Source organism: Phyllostomus hastatus, unplaced genomic scaffold (assembly GCF_019186645.2).
Source record: "Phyllostomus hastatus isolate PE091 unplaced genomic scaffold, TTU_PhHast_1.1 phas_scaffold_755, whole genome shotgun sequence".
Lineage (NCBI taxonomy): Eukaryota > Metazoa > Chordata > Mammalia > Chiroptera > Phyllostomidae > Phyllostomus > Phyllostomus hastatus.
This window is the reverse complement of record NW_025334039.1, coordinates 3,330,513-3,356,219: the sequence shown is the minus strand read 5'-3', so window position 1 is coordinate 3,356,219 and position 25,707 is coordinate 3,330,513. Positions and strand designations below refer to the sequence as shown.

Here is a 25,707-nt window from a genome sequence, read left to right as displayed (position 1 = left end):
GGGAGTATACGAGAGGCAACTGGTCAATGTTTCTGTCTTACATCGATGTTTCTCTTCCTCTATTTCTCCCTCCCTTCCCACCTCTCTTTAAAAAATATATACATATTTTTCCAAATACTGTTTTTTCCTTAAGTGCAGTACCAGCTGCTTCCAAAATAGTAATTAAAATAAGTATCCAAACCTCCCAATACACACCTGTCTTATCTTCAGTTCAGAAGCAAGGCAATGCTCTAACGGTATCAAAAGCACAAATGCAGAAGCTCTGCGGCTGCCTCGCCGTGGATTTCACATGCCCGGGGAGCGGGAGCTGCCCTCGTGGGTGGAGGACGCAGGGGCCCGTGGAGGGCGGGCTGCACGTTGAGCTCGCTGCCTGGAAACCCCAGACCGCTGCCCTTCCTGAGGGCCCCCGGCACGCCGCCGCTGCCGTCTCCCTGAGACCTTGGGCTGTGATTGTCGACAGTCTTCCCTTGCACTGCTTCCTCCGAACTTGTGATTTACCTACCGACTTTTAACTCAGAGCAGGCGAGGGTCAATGTTTCCAATTAGGTTGGGGGTGGTTTCTCCACCCAGCTTGCAGGTGGGCTGAGGCCAGACAGACATCAGTGTTGAAGCTCCCCCGCCACCTCCACTTGCCTCCCATGTCCCCTGGCTGGGGTAGTGTCCTTGACAAAGTGGCAGCAATCGCTTTGCCGCAAGTAAGATCTGAAACAGAGATCCTCTTTCCGACGCTGTGGCCGAGCTCCACAAGCGCTGGCTTCCAGGAACAGCGTGTTATTGACTTCAGGTCCCGGAACTCATGTAGGATGCACAGAGGATGCCGAGGCTTCTCGCTGAACTGGCCTTTGCCTGCTCTTACCGTGGGCGAGGGTCACGAAAGGTCACCCAACTTGAGTCACTGAACTTTCCTGAGCTCTCACATCCTTATCTTTAGTCCGGAATAATCTCCCACCAAATCACTCTAGGGATAAAATGGGACGGAGCTCACGAGAGCACTTCTGCAAACCGTGAGGAGCTCTCCCCTCGGAAGAAAGCACCACCACCTAAAATCGGCCCCCGTCCCTCCTGGCTCCTCTGTTTCCGCACCACGCTTTGCTTCTCTTTGTAGCCCTGACCACTGCCTGCAGCACCACACATCGATGGTGTCACTGATATATAGTACACATAGTTTTCGATTATGTCATTAAATATTACTGTGTATTGCATAGCTGTATATTATCTAATATACTGTATGTAATTGTGCATGTTATAATTGTATAAACCGTCATATATGTGACTGATAGATATTCCCTATTACATGTATGTCCGTTGCTGTGTGTTGTCTGCCTCCTTCTCCACAATGGGAGCTGCGCGAGGACTCTGTTTGTCCATGTAAATGCCGGGCACCCAGGACAGTGCCTGGTGTTCCGTGGAGCCCCAGTGTTTGCTAGAGGTTGAGGGACTTTTGTGAGTAGTATTTGCCAGGGGCCATGCGAATCACGTGACATTTGTGAATTTGTGCCTGGTGCGGTAACTCCATGAAATGGGCATTGTCCCCGTTTTCCGTGACCTCGTTCCTGAGTGGGGGGGTGGACTTGTTAATGTGCCGATGGAACTGGCTGTATCTTGACTTCCTTTGAACAACCACCTTGGAAGTCCTCTGTCTAGCCCTGCTGATAACATCACAGGGAAATCCCGAAGCATCTGGCTGTGCTCAGCCGTCCCGCCGGCCTTGCTTAGGTCACTAAAACTTGGCTATGGAAAAAGCCCAGTTTGGTCCAAGTGAAAACTCCCATCTCACGTGGAAGGCGGGGCCTCCGCTGCCCAGTGGCTCGGCATTCGCTCTGTGAACGGGTGATGCTGGCTCTTTCTCTCTCCTCTTCGGGTGCCTCCCGGGCAGGGGAAGAGGGTGCTTGGAGGGAAGACCAGCTGGTGCTCTTGGAGAATTCCTCCCAGAAACCAGCGCCCTCTGCCACGATCATCACCCCTATGCTGGGGGAAGGGGTCCAGTTGGGGGGCTTGGGGGAGCCCCTGTGGATCTCTGTCCCACTGGCTGAAGGGACGTGGTCTCCCGCCAGCCTCCAACCCCCCACCCGCCCACAGCTGCTCTTGCTGCTGCACGGAGGACTCGCCGGCGGCTCTGTTCTCGTGCTGCCTGATTTTGACCAGCTCACCGCACACCCAGGGCTCCACCCTGACTCTTAGGGATGCCCGGAGGAGCCCCCGCACGTGTAACTGGGGTAGGAACAGGCTGAGCTCGGTGGCGTACACACGGAAAATGGCTTTGCTGTGTTCTAGTGACTCCTTCAACCGTGCGGTGCCCAAACCCCCTTCTCGGACCCCTGATGGTTTCACGGCAGGTTCAATAGCTTCTTGGTGATCAGCCATAAGAACAAGCCTCTTTTCAATAATTTAGACTCTCTTTTAGACATTAAAAGTCCAGTCCCGCGCTCCCACAGCCTTGCACCCCCAACCCCCAGCTCAGTCCAACCTCGAGTGGCCTGGGGACCTGCCGTGGGGGAAGGGCGTGTGTGGTTTGACCTCCAGCTCTCCCCTGACCCTTCCCGCCTGCTGCTGGTGCCTCCAGGCTTGTCAGGTGGAGAAAAAATATTTCCAAAATGATAACCCTAATTCTCCCCCAAAAGCAGTAACATTAAATTTTCAAGAACAACAGAACCGTAAAATGGAAACACCCCAAGGTAATGTGGATCACAATTGACCTACATGTATGACATCACGCTCAGCCAAATTGCCCACGCTCATCATAGGTGATTTTCTTAAAAAGACGGTAGAAGCATCTTGCTACATCTAATTATGAATGTAGCACTTCCAGATTTCTCACACAATTAATAAAAACAGCAACCACGTACCTGGGGCTTTCTGCACACCTGGCACTGTTCCAAGCACTTTACATGTATCAGTGTCATCTAATCCTTGAAACGACAGCTCTGGGAGGGGCAAACTGTTATTATCCCCATTTGTAGATGGGTAAACTGAGTCCCAAGCAAATTAGGTAATGTGCCCAAGGTCACACAGCCCGTGAGCAATGAGTTCAGGATGTGAACCCGGGAAGCCTGGCTCCAGAGTCCGAGCACTTAACACCTCCTTTACGCAGAGCAGGTTATTTTGGGGGGACAGTGGGGGTGTGGAGGCAGTTTTGTGTACAGAGTTTTGCTTCCCCTTTGGTGTAGTCATTAGCAGTCCACACTGGCAGCCTAGATGATGGAATTTGGGAGACGTCTCTGCCTCTCTCTTTCTCAAGGGTCACGGGTGCTGGTGGTCGCTGTTGAGAAATGGCCCCTCAGGGCTCCCCGCTGGGTGTGCCAGGCACTCACAGCCCCTGCCAGTATTTTCCCTGCTGCTTCCTCCCTCAGCATGGGGCTCCACCCGTTTGTTCGATACTCACCGGTCTCGCTCTGCCTCGGGCCCTGTGCTAGGTGATGGGTGCGGAGGGCGGAGACAGCTTCCTTGAGGGGACGAGCTGCAGAGGGGACATCCGCACTTGAGAATCCTCAAAGCAAGATGGCAAATGTGCCTCTTGAGCTGTGAAACCCAGGGTTGGAGGGACGCGGAGGAGGAAGCTTCGGGCTCTTTTGGGGTGGGGGTTGAGGGCAGCGGGGTCAACGCCGGTCCTGAAAAGCCCCCAGGGGCCCAGCATTGTGGGAGAGGTCCCAACCCGCAGCCTTACGAGACCCACGGAGTCTGAAGTGGGTGTTTTCATTCCACCAGTTACTTCTTTCTCCCATTCCCTCTGGCCTTTGGGAAACTCGGAAGCAAAGATTCTACCTGCACACGGATGGGGCATCGTGTGCTTAGCGACAAGCTAAATCCTCTCAGAAAGAAAAACGGGGCCTCTGATTTCTGAGCAGAGAGAACATCTCTAACCTACAAAGGGCTTGCTTTCCCCGCATTCATAACAGGCGGGCCAGCAGCCGTCTAAAGACCAACGAGTGTCTTCGGCAAACCTCTGTTGAAGGCCCACCATGTGCTGTAGGCCAGGGGCTTCCAATACTGCCAAGTTTGGGGCCTTGAACTTGAGGATCTATTGGTCTCTTTCCCTCTCTGAATCTCAGTCCCTCCACCTATCCAAGGGGAAACTTAGTCTACAAACACGTGAAGACATTTACATCAGCGGGAAATACTTCTCAACTGAAAACTGTAATGACAGTCATGCCGGCGCGGTGCCAGACTAGGCCGAGCCCCCCCACCACACCCCACAGACACACACGTTATCTTGGTTACCCTCGCACAGCCCTGTGAACCAGACGCCGTTTTCATTCCCGTTTAAGGAAGGCGTGGCTAACTCCAGGGCCGCTGGAGCCCGCTCTGTGGAGTGAGTGCCGGGTGGAAATCGGACGGTGTATACAGTTTGGACCTGGGCTGGGGTGGCGGGTAAAAGACACCCCTCCCTACCCCCACACAGTGGCTTACACGCACTTTTGGTTTTTCTCTTTCATACATACAACAAGTCTCGAGGAAGGAAACCCGACGTTGGTATGACATCACTATGAGGGCACCAGGGACCTGGGCCCTTCTCTCTGCTGCCATCCCTCGCAGATGGCTTCCAACTTCTAGGTCACCTCGTGGTCCACACGGGCTGCCGGACAGCGAAGGCTATATCCCAGGCAAGGGGCAGGAAGGCGGGTGGGATAAGGAGAGAAAGGCGTGGACTCCGGGCCGGTCAGCCCTCTTCGGGAGCTTTCGCAGGGCCCTGCCCCGAGACTTCCCGATGCAGTCCCTGGCTGTCAGGGCGGCAGGAAAACGGAGCCAGTTGACTCCGGGAGTGAAAAGCCAGAGGTTCGTCAGAAAGGGAAGGAGGAAGGCAGCCAGCGCTTTGGTCCACCCGAGGGCACTTGAGGCATCCCTGTATTCTGTTTAATTAGCATGTAATACTGTATTGATTTGATAGATCAATGATTTGACGTAATGATTTGATATATGTATATATTGAGGAATGATCATCACAAAGTTATCATCCATCACCGCACATATTTACAATTTTCTTCTCTTCTTTCAATGAGAACTTTTAAGATCTACTCTCTTAGCAGCCTTCAACTATAACGACACGGTGTTGTTGACTACAGTCTGCGTGCTGTGTACGTCATGTTTCCAGGGCTCATTCATCTTCCAGCCGGAAGTCTGCGCCTTCGGCCTCTCTTCCCCCGGGTCGAGCCCCCGTGTCCTCTTACGGGCTGCACCTCGGAAACGGGACCCGGGATCCCGAGAGAGGGCAGGGCGTAGCCTCAGTGAGGAGCCCGTGGAAAGTAACATGGGAGGTCGCAGTGTGGCCACCAGGACTCTATGAGGGCACCGTGACTTACGGCCAGCAGTGTGCAGAACTCGTCAGGGAGAGGCACGTTCACGGAGAAGCACTCGATGGCTAATGACAGCGTGTAATTTCAATTTGTGGAGAGTATTTTGCTTTGCAAATACACCTCCCCCGAAGGCTTGCCGATGCCCCAAATTCCTCCGTTCCTTTAAAAAGTCTGTGAAAGTGCAACTAGAACAGGACAGGATACCTCATTCACACTCTCAGTTACTGTCACCTCAGTATAAATAAGCTTACTCCGTCAAGGGGACTTAGAGATCTGTTGGTGGAACCCCGTCATCTTCCAGATGTGGGAATTTTCAGTGGGATTGAGTAGAATTTTCAGTGGGATTGAGGGCCATTCACTCAGTGGCGGGGCCAGATTGGAAGGTTCAGGAAGAGCACTGGACCCCATCTGCGGGGCAGGGACACCAGTGAGAGGTGGGAAGACCAGAGCGAAGGGTGTTCTTGTGTGACGTGAATTGACTTGCATTCTGCTTTTTTCCCACGAGGATTTGCGATCATTGGCAGTTTGGGCTGTGGGTGGGTCTCCCTTGAATATTTGGCTCCTTCTTCCCTGCCCGCTATGTTTGAGCAATGAAAACAAAACAAAACACAAAAAACAATACCAATTCTGACATGGGGACCTGTGCCTCCTGTAGCCACATGTACCCAGAATGGAAATGAGGCTAAAGATTCCTCTCATTTTACATGACTGCCCTTTCCCTCAAGAGCCCTTATAATCCGCCCGCCCCCCACACCTCCCTCCCAGACTGGAGTCACGTGCACCCCCATGGAAGGCGACGGCAGAAGGTAACGGTGCTCTGAAGCATCCTTAAGCTCCTTCAGGGATGGTCCTTTTCCAGTGTTCGAGGAAAAAATAAGTATATGGAATATACTTGCAACATTCCTGCATGTGTTATCCTTAACCTTCCATATCAGTGTGCAGTGTCCGCCTCGGAATGGCTGGTTTCGCACAGGAGCCCAGAGCTTGTTATTTCAGGGGTCTTTAGTGGCGTGCGTTTGCACAAACTCTGAAATCAAACTCTTTGGGTTTGAATCCCCCGCCCACTGCTTACCAGCTCTGTGAGGGCGGGCGGTTTCTTAACGGCTCTGGGCCTCCGTTTCCCCATTTGTAAAGTGGGGAGATGCTAGCAGCCCCCTGGAGCACTGTGGAGGCAATGACGGGTAAAGGGGCCTCCTGGGCGCAGCGCCTGGTAAATGCAAACCCGCGGCGCACGTGGGCTCTGAGGACGACTCAGTTTACCGCGGCAGCGTTTCGGGGCTTTTATACTGGATGTTCTTCGTGTATCGTCACTGACACATCAGCGCTCAACTCTTCTAAGAGCTGCTCTTCGTTCCGAATGATCGTGAGAACAACTGTTCTAAAAGTGTCCCACATCGCACACACGCTGCCATCGCCGCCTTCACCCTCTCCCATCACCGTCTTCAGAAGTATTCCGTTTTTGACTTAACCTGTGTCTTACGTAACTCACCTCATTCCAGCTAAAGCAGTGAGTGATGGCTGGCTTTTGTCGGATTCACACGCGCGACTGTCATCCAGTCAGCACGGGGACAAATCCTGGACCTTTGGACTCTTTGGAATTGTCAGCCATGGCACCCTTCAAGGGACAACAGGCTAAGCATTACCTTCCTGACCCAAGGGGTTTCCACGGTATCCTGCCTTAATCCGTATGCTCGGTTTGAAATTCCATTCCTGTCTTAATGCAGTGGAGAGGAATTGCTGAAAATTTTGCAAATTCCTTTGGGAGAATTTCCTACAGCATTTTATCCTGTGGACCACCAGTGCCTGGCACCAAGTAGGTACTACCACCGCCCAAAAATTATCAAATGGATAGAGTTACATGACCATAGTAAGATTATTTTGGCAACTGTCCATTTCAAGATGGTGGCACTGAGGCAGGGTGTTTTAAACATCCTAATTCATGCCACCAGGCTTCACTATTTCATCTTCTCCAGAAAAGGGGCTAGAGCTGCTGTCAACAAAGAAAGAGAGGGTCCCACTTTGAGACTTAAGAGTCGTGATCATTGGAATCCCTTTAATGAACCCTTTTCTGTAATCATTTCTGTCTCTTGTTGAGGAAATTGTGCTTTTTAAGAGAAGGCACAAGACTTCTGCAATGCACTGTTGTAAATCAGGAACACGTCATTGGATGAATTTCTGATTTCTCGCTATTTGAAAAGCCCGTTCTTCTTTTCCCACACCCAAATGACCTCTGACACAAGACCCGCAGCTCTTGTGTTTGCACTGTTTTAAGCGTCGTTGATGGTGCCCACCCACAGGAGTTTGTCTCCTCCAAAGCATGGGAGGATCTGCACTTACCCCCCTCCTTCGGAACCTCTTCTGGATCCGTTCTTGTTGGTGGCAAACCTTTGCCTGCAGGGGGTGGGTTGAGTTTGGGAAGCCATCAAAAGCCTTTTTGCAGAGCCGTTCTGATGACCAAGTGTAGAGGTCAAGCTGGATCAAGATCCTACAGTTCGGGGTCAAAACCAAATGACGTCTGTCTGCAGAGACCGCGTGGCTCTGCAGCGCCTTCTGAGGCGACACCTAGAGAGGACGTCCACGGTGTCACGCCCCGTTAGTGGACACCTCGCTGGCTCCCGTGGTGTCAGCCACCGTGAAGAACAGGAGAGGAAGAGGCCCAAGATTCCTGCTTCTCCCCCGGCCGGAGTCTGTGAATCTGAGCAGCCCTGCCAATCGCGGTGGATCCCAGCCTCTCGTCTGTGCTGCCGGGATCATCTCGCTCTCTCACAGCGTCGTTTGCGGCATAAAATCTCACCACCGCGTGTGAAACACCCGGGGAGTGCGTGGCACCCAGTGGTGCTCAGCGGGCGTCGGCTCCTCTCCTCACTCTTCCCTGTTCTTCTCTTAAAGGAGGGCGTATGCCATTTCAGGCATGTTCACCTAAAAAAACGCATACTTTTTAAAACCGAACCCACAAAATCATGTGCGGGAAAGCCCGCGTGCTGCGTTTCCTTCGACCCAGAGCAGTGCGTTGCACAGGGAGAAGAATGGGCTGGGGAGATGAATAACGCGCCCCTCCCCATAAAAGCTGCGGAGAGAGTAGTTCTCCCGGGACCCCCTACTTCCCACCCCCAGCCCCGAGGAGCCCCCCCCCCCCGGCCCCCGCCCTGTCTGCCAGGCTGAAAGAGAGAAGGGTGGGATTCCTGAGTAATTAAAGGGACTTGGGGAGGCTGGATGTGGCGGAATGTTAGATCACTAGCTAGAACAGCATGTGGTGTTCTTTAGGCAGGCTTCATTGAACCCGCACAAAAAAAGAAAGAGGGGCTGCCTGCCGTCTGCTCATTTATCAAACAGCGAAGCTCAACTCTCACAGCTCCACAAAAGTGTTGGACTGTTTGCCGAGTCCCGCTCCAGAAATTAAAAGCTGAGCAGCTTTAGCGGGGCTGAACCGACCCTGCATTTTGAGACTCAAACTAAATGGTGCTGGGCTTTCAGATTCCTGGACCAGTTGATTATTTGGTGAAAGGAGAGGAGAATAATTTGTAATTTGCAGCCCGTAAGAAACAGTTAAAAAGCAAAAAGAAAAAAAGAAAAAAAAAAAAAGCAAACCCCCTTCCCACAGGGTTTTGTTGAGGCTGGAAGGGGGAGGCCGGCCTGCACCAGCCTTTCTTTGCTCGGAGTGGGAAAAGTCTTGACCTCCATTTGGGCAGAAAGTGATGTGGTTCAGCGGCGCCTGCACCCATCCCCCACCCCAACCCTTCACCAAATTCCTTTCCTCTGAGTTCTTTCCTGTGAAATCACCTTTCTCTTTTTTGCCAGGAGGAGGGGAGGATTTGGCTATCCAATATGTTCAGATCAAAAGTATTTTTTTACCAACAGAACCGAATATTCTCACCACACACATATATTGCTTGGGAGGCCATAATATATGGCGAAAGCCTGAACACTGGTGTGAATGAAGATCCTCTGAAAATCCATCAAAGGACCGAAGCATAGAGTGCCGTCCGTCAGTGGTCAGTGAAAAGGACGGGCTAGAAAAGGATGAGGACCAGCGGACGAATAATAAGGGAGAGGTGTTTGGCTTTGGACCCCTTGCTCCGGCCCCTCCCTGGCAGCTGGTCATCCCCCTCCTACCCCCCCCCGCCCCGCCCCTCCCATGCATCAACAAGCCAGTGAAATCCCAGTTGGGGTGGAACTTCCTCCCTCCTCCCTCCTCCTACTTCTGGCTAGTAAAGCCCAGGAGACAAGCTGGGGGTCCACGCCCTAATTCCCTCGACCCTGCTACAAGCCTGTAAGCTGAGCAAGTGTTTAGAAACCTGATGTTCAAATAGAAGAAAGAAAACAAGTTCTTTTGGGGTGGGGAGGACTTGTCAACTTAGCACACTCTAAAAAGCAATGATACCCTTCTACCCTTCATGGAAAGCAATTTGACAGTATGTTTAGGAGCCTTGAAATCTTTCTCCCCTTTCATCAGGCAGCTCCACGCTCGAGAAACTATTATGAGGGGGGAAAGACAAACCCAATCAAAACATCAGCAATAAAAGTAAAAATCACTATGCAAATGGCATTGCGGAGAGCATTATTTACATTAGCACAACATTGGAAACCCTTTCAATGGCCAACCAAAGAGGAACGTTCATTTATGCTGTCTGTCCTTTACTGAATCAATGAATTAATGGACGGAGCCACGGTATCTCCGGCCTGGACTGCCGCAGTGGCACCTGACTGGTCTCCCTGCTTCCACCCTTGCCCCCTACAGTCTCCTCCCCACGCAGCAGCCAGAGCGGTCCTTTGAAAGGTAAGTCAGACCTTGTTCCCCACCCCTCTGCTCAAAGCCCTCTAAAAAAGCAGGAGAGCTTGCGGAGGCCCACCCCGCCCCGGGCCCTCGTGAGCCATGCTCGTCCCCTCTCCCAGCCTCTTGACCTCATCTTCCGTCTCGAGCACTTGCTCTGCTCCAGCCACGTCAGGTTCCTTGCTCTTCCTGCAGCACGTGCAACAAGCTCCCCGCCGCCCCCGCCCCCCGCCCCCAGGGCCTTCGCATGAGCTGTCTCCTCTGCCTACAGTTTCCCTCCCCCAGATATCCGCAGGTGTGTCCCCTCCCTTCCTTCAGGTTGCCACTCAAAGGCCACGTTTGGTCACCGAGTCCTTGTCACCCTAAGTAAAATAGCACCCCCACCTCCACATTCCCTGTTCCCCTCACCCTGCTTCGCTGGTCCCTCTCAGTGGCACTTGCCTGATGGAAGACATGTTGACTTTTTTATGTGTTTGTTTGGTCTTCTCCCACTAGAATGGGAACTTCCTCCACAAAGGCTGCGTCTGTCCTGCTCAGTGTTCCATCCCGCAGTGCCTGGCGCAGTGTCGGGCCTGTGGAGCAAACAGCTCGATAAATGCCTGCTGTTGAGCGAAGCCAGGCTGTGCCCCAGGAGGCATCCTATGTGGTCATGGGGGCCGCAGCTTCTCAGACGGGGGAGGAGCAGTAGCAAACGAGGCTGAAATCCAGTTCGTGTGAGTCTCGAAGGCCCTGGGCAAGGACTCTGTAGAGCTGAGTAGACTATCGATTAGGTGTGAGGGCGGTAGGGGCCACACACCCATGGTCACTGAAACCATACAGGTGGCCCAGGAGGAAGGACATAAAGGACAAGCTAAGATTTGAAGGATGAGTAGACATTATGCAGACAAAGGGCATGGAGAGAAGGTTCCAGAAAATGAGAACAGCCTATGGGAAAGGCCAGGGGAAGAGAGAACACGGTGTGGTCATAAACCTGCAAGAAGTCCCATGTGGCCGGAACGGGGCGATAGGGAGAGGATGAGGCGGCGAAGCGAGCTGGGATGAAGACAGGACTCGTCCAGCAGAAGCTGGGGGGTGTGGGCTTTGTCAGAGGCCTCACAGAGACAAGATCGTGCTGGGGCACGACTGGACACAGAGGTGATAAGGAGACCGCTGCAGCCACCCAGGCCCGAGAGCATGGCGCCAGGACTGGCAGAGACGGGCAAGTGTGGGCAGAATCAGGATTCCTCCCACCTAGGGGAAGGATGGAACTTGGTCATGGATGGCAAGTAGCAGATGCCGCCGTGGTGTGGAGAAGGAAGAGCTCTTACCCGGTCAGAGATCGGGAGGGCTCTTCGAGGAGGAGTGGAGCCCGCTGGGCAGGAGGGTGGGAGGGCGCACCGGGTGGGGGGGGGTGGGGGCAGTTGCCTGTGGGAGGCGGAGAGAGTGGCGGGTAGAAGAAGGTGCAGAGGTGTGGAGCCCAGAAGCCGGGAACCATTCAGAGAATCGATGGGCACTGAGTAGTCTGATCCGAAGGGAGCCCGGGGCTCCCGAGAGGACATTTTTAGAGAGAAGGCGGGAGCCGGGAGCGGAGCTGCACGGTGGTACCTGGGCACGCTGCCGAGTCAGCCGGCCGTGGAGAGCAGTCGGGGCTCTGAGCAGACAGACGGGCGATGATCTGGGCGATTCCCTCGGGGACCTCCGCTGTCCAGACAGATGACTTTTCTTCGCACTTTTATTAAGCGGAGAAGCGTTTACTTGTCCTATTCCCACTTTGTTGGATGCGGGTAGATTTCATCTAAGGGGAAACGGCAGGCTGCCTGCTGACATCACAGCCCTCTGAGCTGCGCCCCTCTTCCCCTCGCAGGTCTGGGGACAGAGCTCTCAGACCCTGTTCACAGCAGAGGCCACCAGCACATTTCCTCCGAGAGGGTAAAAGTCGGGGAATCGAACAGAAATCTCCCCTGGACAGTAGATGGAAACAAGATGTTATTTCACTCCTCACATACACCTAACATGTATAAATGCAAGACTATAAGATAAAAGAAATAAAGGTTGCCGTTAAAAGAAGGAATGAGGGGCTCTGGGGCACTTGCATTCATCCAGAGGCAGTAATATTGTGGTAGCCGGACCAGGTACTTCCAATCCGACGTCTGCATCTTGTGAGCTGTGTGACAACGTGCGGGTTACTTAGCCTCTCTGAACCTCAGTTGACTGTGCAGAGGGAATGAATGGCAGTGGGACCTGGCTTGTTGTGATGGTTACCTGAGATAATACCTGTCAAGTCACTGGCAAAGAGCCTGAGTCAGGACTTGACCCCAAAGCCCGTGTCCTTAACCACTGTGTATACTGCGGCCTCCCAGCTGGCTGGGAAGGCAGAGGCGTGCTTCTAAGGCTTCATGGAAGGGCCCCAGGGGGGAGTGGGAGGGGCTGAGCAGAAGAGAGGAGTTCCTCAGGGGTGAGCGGGGCACAGCGTGGGCCTGGCATTCCAGGCAGAGGGAAGAGTGTGGCTTGGAGCTCAGGGAGTGGGTACGGGGTGGGGTGGGTGGCTGGGTGGGAGGCTGGGGAATCAGGCTGGGGCCGGTCACCCAGGGCCTCGTGGACCAGCCCAGGGGGCTGGACTTTTATCCGCTGTAGGTGGCGGGAAGGCACCACGGTTTTCAACAGGAAATGATCTGACTGCTGGTGGGGCAGCACAACGGAAGGCAGGGCACCCCACTAGGAGGACACGTCTGTGGTCCAGGCGAGAGGTCCTGGGTGGGGGGCAGCGGCGCGGGAGAGGAAGAGTCTGGGCTCCGCAGACGGCCTGGGCGGAGCCAACAGGGCACCGGCAGCGGGAGGGGATGCTGGTGGCAAAGGCGGTAAAGCTGCGTGTGCTCATGCACACAGCATTCAGAAGGAGCCAGTGAAACCCATCAGCTGTGGAGGGATCAGAGTTCAGCTGATCAGTGAATCCACAGACCCCGTTCTGGGACTTGGGAACTCGTCAAGATCGTAAAGAGTTACAAACTCACAGGTTGTGCATTTTCTAGCCTCATAGTGGTGGAGCGATCAGCTCCAGAAGCCTGTCCTCAGTCCCAGGGGCGCTGGGTACATCTCAAGACCAGAGTCTGTGGCCCCTGGTCCCTGAGCCGAGGGCTGGGTGCTGCCATTTGCTTTGTGGCTGTTAGGTGGGACACTCTTCTGATAAACACTTGGAAAAGTTTCAGAGCTTTGCCCATTCTCACCAGTGAAGTAATACTAACACTTAGCAACCCCACCCAAAGTGCCACTTTAAAAAACTATGTCGTTTGCAGGGTATAGGGAATGATTTTTTTAAAGGAAAAAGACAATCACTTTCACTAACTTTATAGTATAATCATAATCACTAACATTATGGTGTATTTTTGGTGCTTCTTTCAAAATTAGCTTGAATGTCTTTTGTCAACTAGGCATATTCCTAGTAAGAAAGTCCTTTCTACTTGCAAAAAAAGTTGATTTCTTTTTTCTTTCTTTTAAAGTTGATTTCTTATACAAATGTCATGCAAAACCCTTTTTGTTCTACCTAACAAACATCCATTTTTATTTTTCCATACTCCCTTTCCATTCCTATATTAGTCCAAACATTAGTTATAACCACAGCATAAGTATAGCTTGAGTTCTGCTATTTCGTTTTAACATTGTCGTCAGCATTTTCTGTGTTGTGACGTAGCTTTTGTTACCATCATTTCTAATGCCCGTGCGATATTTTATTGAGCATATAGCTAATCATTTATTTAGCCAGTTACCTATCACTGGAGGTTTAATTTGTTTCTAATCTTTCATTCTCATTAATGGTCCTGCACACAGCTTTTTCTTATTTCAGATTATTTTCTTGGAATCAATAGATCAAGAAGTATGGATATTTTTATTGTAAAAATGCTTTGGGGAGGGGCCGCACACACAAACAAGGTTATCAGCCAGATACGAGCAGTGCAGTCCCACCGTGCTCTCGACAGCGCGCGACGTGTCCATTTGTAAACTGTCGGCTCACACAGAGCATTCAGTGTGGCACCTTATTGTCGTGCCCATGTGCACGGGAGAAGTTTCCCAGACAGAAACATAGGAAAATCTCTGCTTTTCCTCAGCAACTGGCATGCATTTATCTCACAGATACAGGGACGCTTGTAGCTTTTTGGTATTATCACTTTTGCTCGGGTAGGTAGGAAAATCAGAACCCAAATCCTAACCCACTCTTTAAAAACCAGCGAGAAGATTCCCGTGGCCCCGTATTTCTCCTTCCCCTATTTACCCTCCATCTCTGTGGCACATCTGTGTTGGTGCCTCAGTGTACCTCTGTGAGCAGCTGCTGCAAATCTCGGCTCCGAAACCAGCCCCGAGGTGGAAGTCTGGCCGGCACACGTGGCCAGAGGTTAGAATTAGTGGCCCAAGGTGGCGTGGCCACCAGACCCTGGCGTGGTCTCAGACGGCACCAGGGGACGGAGTGCTGCAGGGCCCTGTCACCGACCCTGGGTCTGGCCCGTTCCTGGCATTGTCCTCGGGTCACAACTGTTTGGGAGGGGCGGGATGTAAAGTGAGAAGCCCACGCCCGTAGTTTACGGGACTTAGGGGTAAAGGAAGCAGGGATACGCTGCCTACAAGAGTGACGCTGTTAAGGAATTCAGAGAACCTTCGCGTCGTGTCCTTCACTGTCGCACTGCGGGATAACATTTTAGAAACCTGTTTTACCTTCAGAAGTGCTGTCTGCTGTCATCTGATGAGATTCTCTCACCGTTCTTGGGAGGAATGCAGATTTTTTTCACCCACGATTGAGGCCTTACTAAATGCCAGGCACTGTTGCAAATTACTTATCCTTACTTTTTTTAGATTTTCACAAAAAATGATCTAAGGTAGGGGTTATTGTTACTCCCATTTTACAAGTGAGGAAACTGAGTCATCTGAATGTTAAACAGCTTGCCCAAGAGGGGTCCTGCTAACAACAGGCCAAGCTTGGATCTGATCCCTGCGTGCGGCCCAGCTCCGGAGCCTTTGCGCCCAACCTGCGCCGCCCCGCCTCCCCGCGGACACCAGCGCTGAAAACGCCAAGGACCAGGCCCCTGGCCTGTGTTTTCCCCTTGGCAGACGGCCCCTCCTCCCAGGTTTCTGGCGGGTCTGTGTGGTTGTCCTAGGCAACAGCAGTTACCTTCCTCCACTCTGCAAAAGAGGAAAGCATCCTCTCCAGGGCTGGGGTTGGGGGTCATCCTTTCATTCGGCAAATAAGGACTGAGCTCTTCACTTCTGCCAGGACCCTGCTCTCATGGAGCTTCCAGTCTAGTGGGGGTGGGAAGGTGACAAAAATGAGCACTCGGAGGGTAAGTGAACAGGCTCTCTTCAGAGAGTTCTAAGCGGGAAGAGGACCTTAAAACAGGGCCTGTGATGGCGAGGGGCAGTGCACTGGCTGGGCAGCGGGACCTCAGCCAGGGGCCCACATGTGTTGTAAGAGAAGGAGCCCGGCTCTAAGGTTAAGGGTCAGGTGAGCTTGCAATGCAGGCAGGGGGACCGGCTGTGCAAAGGCCCTGAGTGGGGAGCACGCCCAGCTGTGTTTCAGGGACAGGGAAAAAGGGCAGTGTGGCTGGGCCCCAGCCAGGAAGGGTGAGAAGGGGAGGAGCTGGGGGCCAGGACTGAGCGGGGATCAGGTTCGGAGGCTGGGGTGGGTTTGAGTTCCAGGTGTGATGGACGCCACTGAAGGGCTTTAATCAGGGAAGTAATGTGTTCTGGGTCCCCCCCTCCTCCAGATTGCTGTTTGTGAGACTCGGCCGCTGTGCTCCCGCCCTTCCCGCTGGGTAACTGACTCTTGTGTTGACTTGCAGATCATAAGGCAGCAGTTTCCTCAGTTAACCACCAGAAGACTCGGGACCCGAGGACAGTCCAAGTAAGCACCGAAGCCCTTCGCCCCGCACGGGCCCTGGCCCCAGGCCTGGCTTCCTGAGCTCTGTCCGCAGGCCTGGATGGAAGCCCGCGTCTGGCCAGAGCACAGAGGAGCTTCAGACAGCCCGGCCCCCTCTCCCAGGACCCCTGAGAGGTGCTGCCCGGGGCCAGCTGGCCCAGATGCTTGAAGGAGCCTGACTTTTAGCTGCCCTGCCTCTAGGCGTTTTTGTAAAATCGTCCTGAGCATTATTTAAAGGAGCACCTTGTAGCTTCTCGGATTGTTGTTTCCCTGAGTGAACTCTCCGCGCTCCCAGTACCCAGCCAGCCAGCGAGCAGCCTGTCCTAAGAACCCCCGAGAGGGTGGCGGGGCGGGAAGGTCCAGAGCTCACCGTTTACCATTCCTCAGCTCTGCCAACCAGCCTCACCCGTCCTGTGTGTCCGATACACGGGGCCAGGTGCCGGGAACACAGGACCAGACAAGCCACTGCCCTCATGGAGAGTATGTTCTGGTGGGGGAGACGGGCAGAAAAAGCTGTCCGGTTGTGGCAGAGAGGGCTGGCACGGAGAATAACAGAAGGGGGGTGGGTCCAGACAGGCTTTCAGGGGGGTGGGGGAGGCGACCTGAGGAGTGAGGAGGCAACCTGAGGAGTGAGGGGGGCATATGGACGCCTGCCAGCCAGGTGTGAGCCAGTGGGAAGGGACACTGCCTCCACTGCTTAGACGCCACCCAAGTCTGCGCTCACAAGACCTGCCTCAGAGGCTGTTCAGAAACTGTTGGACTTCACTAGGTGGTCCGTGAGGAAGGTGTCTGGTGGCCACGTGAGTTTGGTAGGCACAGAGTTTCACACAGATTCCTCGAGGCAGGACCTGTCCGGACCTTTGTCGTGCCGGTGCACGAGGCGACTCCACCAGAGGGTGCCTCGTGTGCGACTTTCTAGACACGGTGCCCTGTTAAGTAGCAGAGCAGCACACGCTCACTGGTGGACTACTGAAACTTGAGAAAAACCACCACCACGTGGAGTTGTAAGACTTGTGACCCAGGAAGGGCAAGGGCGAGTCAAAAGCAGCATGTCCAGTGCTAGTGCTGTCCTCTCACTGCCCCCACACTTGCCATTCCTGGGTCATCCCCACCCCCACCCCCCACCCCCCACCCAGCGGGGCTTAACTTTGGAGCCAAGTTAAAGGAAGTGGGTGATCAAACTGGGAAAGACCTTCTTCAGTCAAGTTCTAAAGATACCAAGAGTAATTTATCTGTGGGGCCCAAAGCTCTGGGGCGCGATTAAAGATTTGTGCAGAAAATTTTTTTTAGCCAGGGACCTTTTGGATTCCATTTCTCATAAACTTCCAAGGTGGCTACTCTGAAGAACAAATCTTGTTTGCAACGAGAAATTGCAGGATTGTTTTAAAATGAGGTCTGAGGCTCGGTAAGAGCATCGAGTACAAGAACCAGATTCTTCCTTCCTTGCTTGCACAGCGGTTGGTGCCTAAGGGGCAGCTGGCAGCGCTGGTGGAACAGATAGACGAGTGGATGGGTGGAAGAATGCCGAAAGCATGGAAATGAATCCTTCTTCCCCTGCTTGTGGTCTATGGAGAGTCACACTGGGGCCCCTTTTTAAGAGTAGAAATAGGAAAGATAGAGCGGAAAGGTTTCCCATCTACATAAGCTTGGAGAGAGCTGCTCTGTCTACACAGGAGAGCCTGGGGGTGTTTGTTTGTCTTGCACCTCGAGGTTGGCAAATCGGAGAATGTTTCTTAAAAAAAATCCATGCCATCCATTTCATTGTTTTTTTCTCCATGAGGATCCGCCAAGGTTGATCACCTTCAGCCATTGGAAAGGTAATAAGGAGCCCTAGCCCCCAACCTGCCTCTCAGCCTTAGAGTGAAAAAAAAAAAAACAAAAAGCAAATTTACCTGGACAAGCTAGATGGGGATGGGGGTGGGGGTGCGGGAGGCCAGTGTGCTGGCCTGCCCTCCAAAGCTGAAACAGAGACATTAAGAAGTGATCAGAGCAATAGCTTCCTGCACTGGAGGATTTTAGCCACACACGCCCTGAAAATTCCAGAAATGGTCTGATCAGAGTTGTTATTGCTGTCTCGGTCTTAAGAAAGGATGAAGGGGAACTTTGTCAAAGGTAAGGAAGCTTGTCATAACGGCCTTCCCACCTCCAGGGCGCTCGGAACCCGGCCCCTCCCCCACCCAGCCCCGGCTTTGGCTTTGGGTCGGAAAGGCAGTTATGACAGTTGGGAAGTAGAAGGCGAGGAGGACAGATCGTTCTCCCCACGGAGAGAACTTTCTGAGAACCACACCGACCTAAAATGAACTGGGAAGCCTTGGGAGCGCCCGGGTACTTCGTCCCAGGAGGCGTCCAGATAGAGGCGAGATGCCCACTAAGCAGAAATATCTCAGAATGGTATGGGGGGGACCGCGGGGGCGGGAAAAAGGGAAGGTTTTGTGTGCTTGTCCCTCCCCTCCCTGTGAAGGCTGTCTCCTAACTCAAAGTGCTTTCTCGTTGGTATCGTGTTGTGGCCATCACCTGCCATACTTCTACGAGCAGGAAAGAACAGTTCACTATGTTGCCATGTTTCTGGAAGCGAGGTCCAGAAGCTGTTAATTATAGTTTCTTAATGAATTATATGGGTACTGCTGTGTGACTGTAAAAATCCCTTCTAGACCTACAAAATCAGACTCTTTGGGGATGGGACCCAGGAGTCTGTATTTCAATATGTTCTGTAGGTGATTCGTACTATTAATATAGTTTGAGAATCACCGGCTTAGTGGTCAAGAGCACTTTAGAGGTTCAAATCCTGCCGCTACCACTAACTCACTGGGTGATCTTGGGTGTGTTATTTAAGTTCTCTGGGCCTTAGTTCCCTAGTCTGTAAAACGGGGATGATCATTAGTTACAGCCTCACGGGGTTTGGGGAGACGAAATAATGTGTGTTAAGTACTTAGCGCCTTGTGAGCCGCTGCGGTGGGCATCCCGTTGACAATAGCAGATAAGGACAGTCCCTGTGGTGACTGGGGACCACAGAGCTGGGACTGTGATGCAGGTGCTTAACCCAGCGGGCCAGTCGGCCTCAAGCGGATGTGCATCAGAATTCCCTGAGGTGGCTGTCTCAATACTGATTCCTGGGCCCCAGTCCCACGTTTTGAGTCAGCCAGTCTGGAGAGGGGGGCTAGGAATCTGTATTTCTTTATGCTCCATGAATGGCTCTGACAAACATCAAAGCTTACGATGCCGCCCTGCAGGGGTATTAGCGCAGCCGAGCAGCTTTGTAGTGGAACAGCCCCGTGTGTTCCAGAGCCTGTTCTTCCCTGAAAGAGCCGTATAAGCTTGCACGTGTTAAGCGCTCTTGCCTCCATTTTCTCATCTGAAAAAAAGACTGTAACGATCCCCATCTCATAGTATTATTTTACAAATTAACGCCCGTACAGCAAGCATGTTGCCAAGTGCTTAGCACAGAGCGAGTGCCCAATAGGTTGCAGCTAACGTCTAAAATCCAAGCAAAATGCTGCCTCCGTCCACGAGTCTCCATTGAAAACGCCGCTATCAGTGAGGCCCCTCCGAGTCAGTAAAACGTTCTGGTCTTTGATTTACACTCAGTGTCAGCAGAAACCCTGCATTTGTCTTTTTAAAGGCACAGTTCCTTAAGTCCATCGTTTACTGTTCGCTGGTGGTTTGCAGTCATAGACAACACCCTTCTTCTCGGGTCCTCAGGGAGGGGAAACTCCACCGCGGTCTCCCTGGGGCCACGCTAGGCTAGATACAAGAGGCTAAGTACAAATGGAAAATTTTCCATCCCCTTTTCTGCTTTGCAAAGTATTTGACTTCGTATTTTCTGTAGGAGGCAGTTTCGGTTATTTTTACCCGCGTGATTGATGGCTGGCAACATGGCACGTAGGCTCAGTTCCAGATCTCAGAGCCGCCAGGTCTCACAGGAGAGTCAGCTCCTCCAGCCCCTGGAGGAAGGGCCCCGTCACCCTTGGCCTTGGGCGCGCCCCGCTCAGGACACCCCTCCTGGTAACCGTGCACGTGGCTTTCTCTCGGGGGCCCAGGTACCACTACTACGGCATCGCAGTGAAGGAGAGCTCCCAGTACTATGACGTGATGTATTCCAAGAAAGGAGCCGCCTGGGTGAGCGAGACGGGCAAGAAAGAAGTGAGCAAACAGACGGTGGCCTATTCCCCCCGGTCCAAGCTGGGAACGCTGCTGCCCGAGTTTCCGAATGTCAAAGACCTAAACCTGCCGGCCAGTCTGCCTGAGGAGAAGGTGACCACCTCTGAAGGGTCCCGGGGGGTGGGTGGGGGGTCTCTCTTTGTTACACAGCACATACACACACACACACACTTTAATTGCAAAATGGTGAGTTAAAAACTATAAAGCTAGCGATCTGAATCAAGTGTGGACTTGAGTTAATAACAATGCATCAGCCCATTAGTTATGACAAATGTACCATATTCATATAAGATGGTAACAGTAGAGGTAACCGGGCGTGGGGTGTATGGGAAGTCCCTGCAGTATCTTCAAAACTTGACTGCAAATCTTAATATGATTCTAAAATAGAAAGTTTGTCTAACCCACCTACCTACCTGCCCACCCACCAACCTACCTACCCGTCTGTGAGGCTGCACTGTGTCAGTCCACAGAGGAGGGACGCCTCTCCTCTAGACTGGGTGTTTAAAGGATAAAGTTTATTTTCCTATGTGCCGCAGAGGATATGGTGAGTCAAGTTTTGTAGACAAAAGAGATTTTGTAGGTATAGTGCGTTATACCATAACTTCAAAATTCTTGAGGAAAGTCTTTTGCCAGGCAGATTCCAGAGGATTTCCAGCGTCCTCTCTGTGATTTTGGCAAAAGCACCTCTCCTTATTAACACACACTAGGTTTTAACTTTTCAACATGTCAGCTGTTGAATTAACTTTTAATTCAACAGGCCCTACGAAACAGTGCTGCGTGCCAGGCACCGTGCTAAATGCTGGGTAATAAGCCCTTTTATTTTCCTAGAGCCCGCAGGGCCAGGGGGTGGAGAATGGGGACTGAGAGAGAAACCCCTGTTTTCTGTACCAAGGGCGAATGCGCCGACAGAGAACCCCTCTCGGGTGCTGTGTGAGCCCGGAGGAGGGAGCTGAGGGTCGGCGAGCGTCCCTGATGGGAACGGCTCTCACCGGGGTCAGGGGGACGAGCAGGGGCGAGGCCGACTCAGGCCCCTCATCAGGGAACAAATGACTTGAAAATTGAAGCTCTAAGGGCGGTGGTAACCTGCGTTAATGCATACCTTTATTGTTGACCTCCCTTCCGACAGGTTTCTACCTTTATTATGATGTACCGCACACACTGTCAGAGAATACTGGACACTGTAATAAGAGCCAACTTTGATGAGGTAGGTCAACAAGTGCTGAGCTGTGAACACTGTTAAAATATTGTAATGAAACTAGCTCCTATTTCACGAGCTCCTGCTAGGTGCCGGGGCCCCCGGAAGCCCCTGGTGCACATTAGTAGCCCCCTCGCCCCTCACACTGATCCTAGGAACCAGGCGCCGTTCTGTCCCCGCTTTAGAGATCTGTGGGAATCACAGTTGGCACAGCCTTCTCCCTGGTCTAACCAGCGAGCTGCGTCCTGCCTGGTGGGCCTTTGAGGGAGACGGTTTTGTCAGAGTATCGTTGCAGTCAGGATTACAGATGCAGAAAAACTAAAGGAAAGCCTTCCTGTATTTTGGGTTCAATGTCTCCCGAGGCTCACCTGCGGCCGGTGCCTCTGGAGCTGCTCACCCTCCCGCCTCCGGGTCTGGTCCGCATGTCCGTCAAATCCTGCCAGTAGGGGACCGCAATGGGTAATCCAGGAAACTTTACTTTAAATAATCACTTTCAATCATTTGCCCCTGATTATTTCACCGTGTCTGCTTGCAAAGGGTCAGAACTCCTTCCTTATGCCTGGTAAGAAGTTTCCACTTGGTCGAGGCCCGTGCGATGCCAGGCCTTCTATGTAAGGTACCTGACCTCACCCTGGTGATAGGGAGGCACGTTGTCTCCATTGTGTAAATCTGGCAACCCTCCTGCACTTAGTCCTGACCTCCAGATGCAGCTGACGCGTAAGTCAACGCGGGCAAACCGGAGCATGGATTTTCTGCCCCAGATCTGTGTTCCGAGTCTCAGTTCACCACCGCAACCCACCCCACCGCTCAGGCCACACACGGCGATGCTTCTCCCTCCCTCCCGCTGCGTGTCCAGGCTGTCAGGAGGTCCTGGCGCCTCTGCCTGCAGATAGAAACCTGTCCGTTTCACACCTAACTTTGTCTAAGTATCAGCTCTTACGCTTTGCTCTGTCCTCCCTCTTTTCTCTCTCTTCTCACTCCGAGGAGCCGGCACCTTTGCACACTGAGTGGCCCCGAATGCAGAGTGGGAAGGTGGTCAACACTGGGTGGAACCGCTACCCCCATTCCTGCCTCCACCACCCGAAGGCGGCCCCAGAGCTGAGCGCTGCTGTTGGGGCTCCCGGCACCTCGTGAGCAGATGCCTGGGAGAGACTGAGTTTCCACAGATTTGTTTTAACGCACACAGCCACTGATCTTTTCCAGAATTTCTGCTAGAAATTGACTGCTCATCTGAAAAAGAGTAGGGCTGTGTGCGAGGAGAGCTTAGAATGGCAAATGAATTCAGAATCCGCCAGCTCTTAGGAATCTACTGGGCAGAGCTCCCTCCTCGGAGTTGGAAGGACAGGCGGGGGGGCCCAGGACCCAGCAGGAGGCCAGCACCCAGGGACGGGCTGGGGTGAGGGGACAGCAGAGGGCTCTCTGGAGGGCAAGCGCCTTGTCCGGGAGATGTGGCTGTCTCCAGGCCCAGCCAGACCAACCCTCAGCCACCAGGCGTCCCAATGACAGGTGGGCAGAGCCGCAGTTAGGATTCTGGCTGGGAGACATTCAGAACTTAGGCAAGGGTGTGCCACGTGCTCGGACAGTGCACTGACTCCTTGGGCCTAGCAGGGCTAGTGCCTCCTCGATGTAATAATAATAATAATAATAATGATGATGATGATAATAAATAGCTAACCTTCATTAAGCATCTACTATGTACCAAGCACTACAATAAATACTTTTAAGGAGTCTTTACCAAAGCCTATGCACTAAATCCTACTTTTATTCCCATTTTACACGTAAGGAACTCTGGAAGGCAATCTTTACTCATCTGGGTTGTTTTTGTTTTCATTTTCAATCTGGATGAAAAGTTTGCAGTGTCTCCATGGTCATGGAACGAGTAGAACGGTGACCGGAGTTCCACAGTTTACAAACCTGACTTCACTCACCACCCTGACCATGTTTTCGGCAATTACTGTTTTCCCTCTAGCAAGTCAGGGGACACCTTCTCTTCCCATTCCTCGCCCCCCACCCCACCCCAAGCGTCCCATCCAGTGCCGACCCTGGGAAGCCCAGGCAGGCCACAGAAGTCGGAGAGGTCTGTCCCCGAGGCTGAGGTCAGGTTGCCAGGCTGGGGTAGGGTAGCCTGGTGAGGGGAAAGCGAGACCCTACAGCTCAGCGGGGCCTGAAGGGACACAGCAGGCCACCAGGGCAGGGGCCGAAAGCTGGAAAGCGGGCAGCAGTTCAAGGAAGGACATGGGTCTCGGGAGGCGGGGGGAAGCCCAGTTACCTCGTGAAGAACAAACCAGCCCCGGTGGCGAGACAGGCAGACACGAGCCGTCTGTCATCCGTCCCCCGACCTGCTCTCTGGCTTTGGACAGATCGGTTTATGTCCCCGCAAAATGGGAGTGACGGTTCTCAGCGGCAGTCCTACTGTGAGTGTGAAGTGGGAGAACCTGTGCACAGTACCTGGCAGGTAGTAGGCATTCCGTGAATAAAGCTGATGCCAATAAGAGCATCACCTCCAGGGTTCTGGGCCAGGTACTAAATTGCCTCCTGAACTGGGTCAGGATTGCTGTGGGGAGCCAGGCGTGGGGATAATGCAGTAGGTGGGGAGAGTGCCTGTTTGCGGAGGAGGGGAGAGCACCTAGCCCAGAAACCAAGTTGAGCCCATGAGATCGCAAAAACTCAGCTGTCCCCTAACTTCAAGATGAGCTACTCCTTGGTGCTGGCTGCAGTCTAGATACTTTAAAATGTTATGACATATACAAGTTCATTACCTTCTACCACGTCCCTTCACTTCCCTGATCTGGAACCACCCCCGTCCCCCCTCCTCTGCTCTTTCCCTGACCTCCAGCTCACACACTAAAAGACACAGGTGTTGGGGGTCATGGGGGGGGCGGTTCCCTGCTTTGGACATCCGCTCTGCCATCTGTTCATCAACAGTTTGGCTTGGGTCCCTGCTGTCATCATATTAATAACACCTTCACATTGTCCGAGCGCCTGCTGCATTTCTGCTCCCCGCCAGGGGTTGGGATGGGGCGGCCGCAGCTCACTGCCCAGATATCGCCATCCAGCATCCCAGCATGGTGCCAGCCGGCCAGGGCTCTCTGGGGAAACGGAGGGATTTGGATGGAAAGAGGCCCTCGTACTTTCTCCAGTGTTTGGCACCCAGGTTTGCATCTGGAGATTTTTGCTGGTGGTACTGCTCTCTTCCCTCGCAGACGCATTCCCCTTCACAGCAGCTCTCACACTGTTCCCTCCTTTCTGGAACTCCCAGGGGCCCCTGGGGCACCTATGGGCCCAAACAATAGTAAATTCCAGTCATCTGAGCTTTAAAAAAAAACAATATCCCGCCTTCCCTGCCTGAAACTCTCCCCAGACCACGGTAAGCATGCAGGTGCTGATGGGTTCATGTGCTCACCTCCTCCCGGGGCGGACCCGAACCCGGGCTGCCAGGCCACACGCGTGGGCAGCGGCAAGACTTGGGACAGGAGGACCCTCCCGGGGCCTCCTGAGCCACACCAGGCTGGGGTGGCCCCGGCCGCTACTGGGGAAGTGGATGACTCCAGCGTTGCAGGCTGGGTGGGCCCTGGGAGGGTCCTCAGGCTCTGCCGAGGGGGCGCTGTGTGACCTCATGGTTCTTCTCTCTGCGGGTCTGTGCAGGTTCAAAGTTTCCTTCTGCACTTTTGGCAAGGAATGCCGCCCCACATGCTGCCCGTGCTGGGCTCCTCCACGGTGGTGAACATCGTCGGCGTGTGCGACTCCATCCTCTACAAAGCTATCTCGGGAGTGCTGATGCCCACCGTGCTGCAGGCGTTGCCCGACAGGTGGGTGCGCCCTTCTCGTCTCCCCTCGGGGCCGGTCCCCGGTATTTACCGTGACTCTGAACTCGCACTGTCTGGCGGTCTCCCTTACAGGGACCGTTGACATTCAACTTTTAAGAGTGAAGTGTTTAAAAAAGTGGTTCGAGACTCAAAAGGTATAACATGGCACACCGTGACAATTTCCCCTCACCATTTTTCTTCAGCCCCTCGGGTTCCCTCCCCAGAGTGTCAGATGCAGTGGTTTTCTCTCAGGTCCGTCCACACCAGCCGTGCACTGTGTGTGTGTAACCAGTGCATACATGGAACACATTGTTTTTCTCACTGAAATGGTGTGACCCCAAGTGTACTCTTCTGTACCTCGCTCAGAAAATAAAATCTTGGAGATGAGCCCTGGCTGGCATAGCTCAGTGGATTGAGTGCAGGCTGCAAACCGAAGTGTCACAGGTTCAATTCCCAGTCAGGGTACATGCCTGGGTTGCAGGCCATAGCCCCCAGCAACCACACATTGATGTTTCTCTCTGTCTCTCTGTCTCTCTCTCTCTCTCTCTCCTTCCCTTCTCTCTCTAAAAATAAATAAATAAAATCTTAAAAAAATATCTTGGAGA

General features: G+C 53.1%; 1 protein-coding gene across 2 annotated transcripts in view; it reads left to right on the top strand.

The window, feature by feature from the left end:
- RFX4 (regulatory factor X4) overlaps positions 1 to 25,707 on the top strand; it is a 133,783-nt gene that overhangs the window by 52,252 nt on the left and 55,824 nt on the right. For both annotated transcript variants that reach the window (XM_045826555.1, XM_045826553.1), the window contains exons 5-8: positions 15,867 to 15,928; positions 19,981 to 20,194; positions 21,228 to 21,305; positions 24,942 to 25,105. In XM_045826555.1, the coding sequence (XP_045682511.1) occupies positions 15,867 to 15,928; positions 19,981 to 20,194; positions 21,228 to 21,305; positions 24,942 to 25,105 (518 nt within the window). The remainder of the gene's footprint in view (positions 1 to 15,866; positions 15,929 to 19,980; positions 20,195 to 21,227; positions 21,306 to 24,941; positions 25,106 to 25,707) is intronic.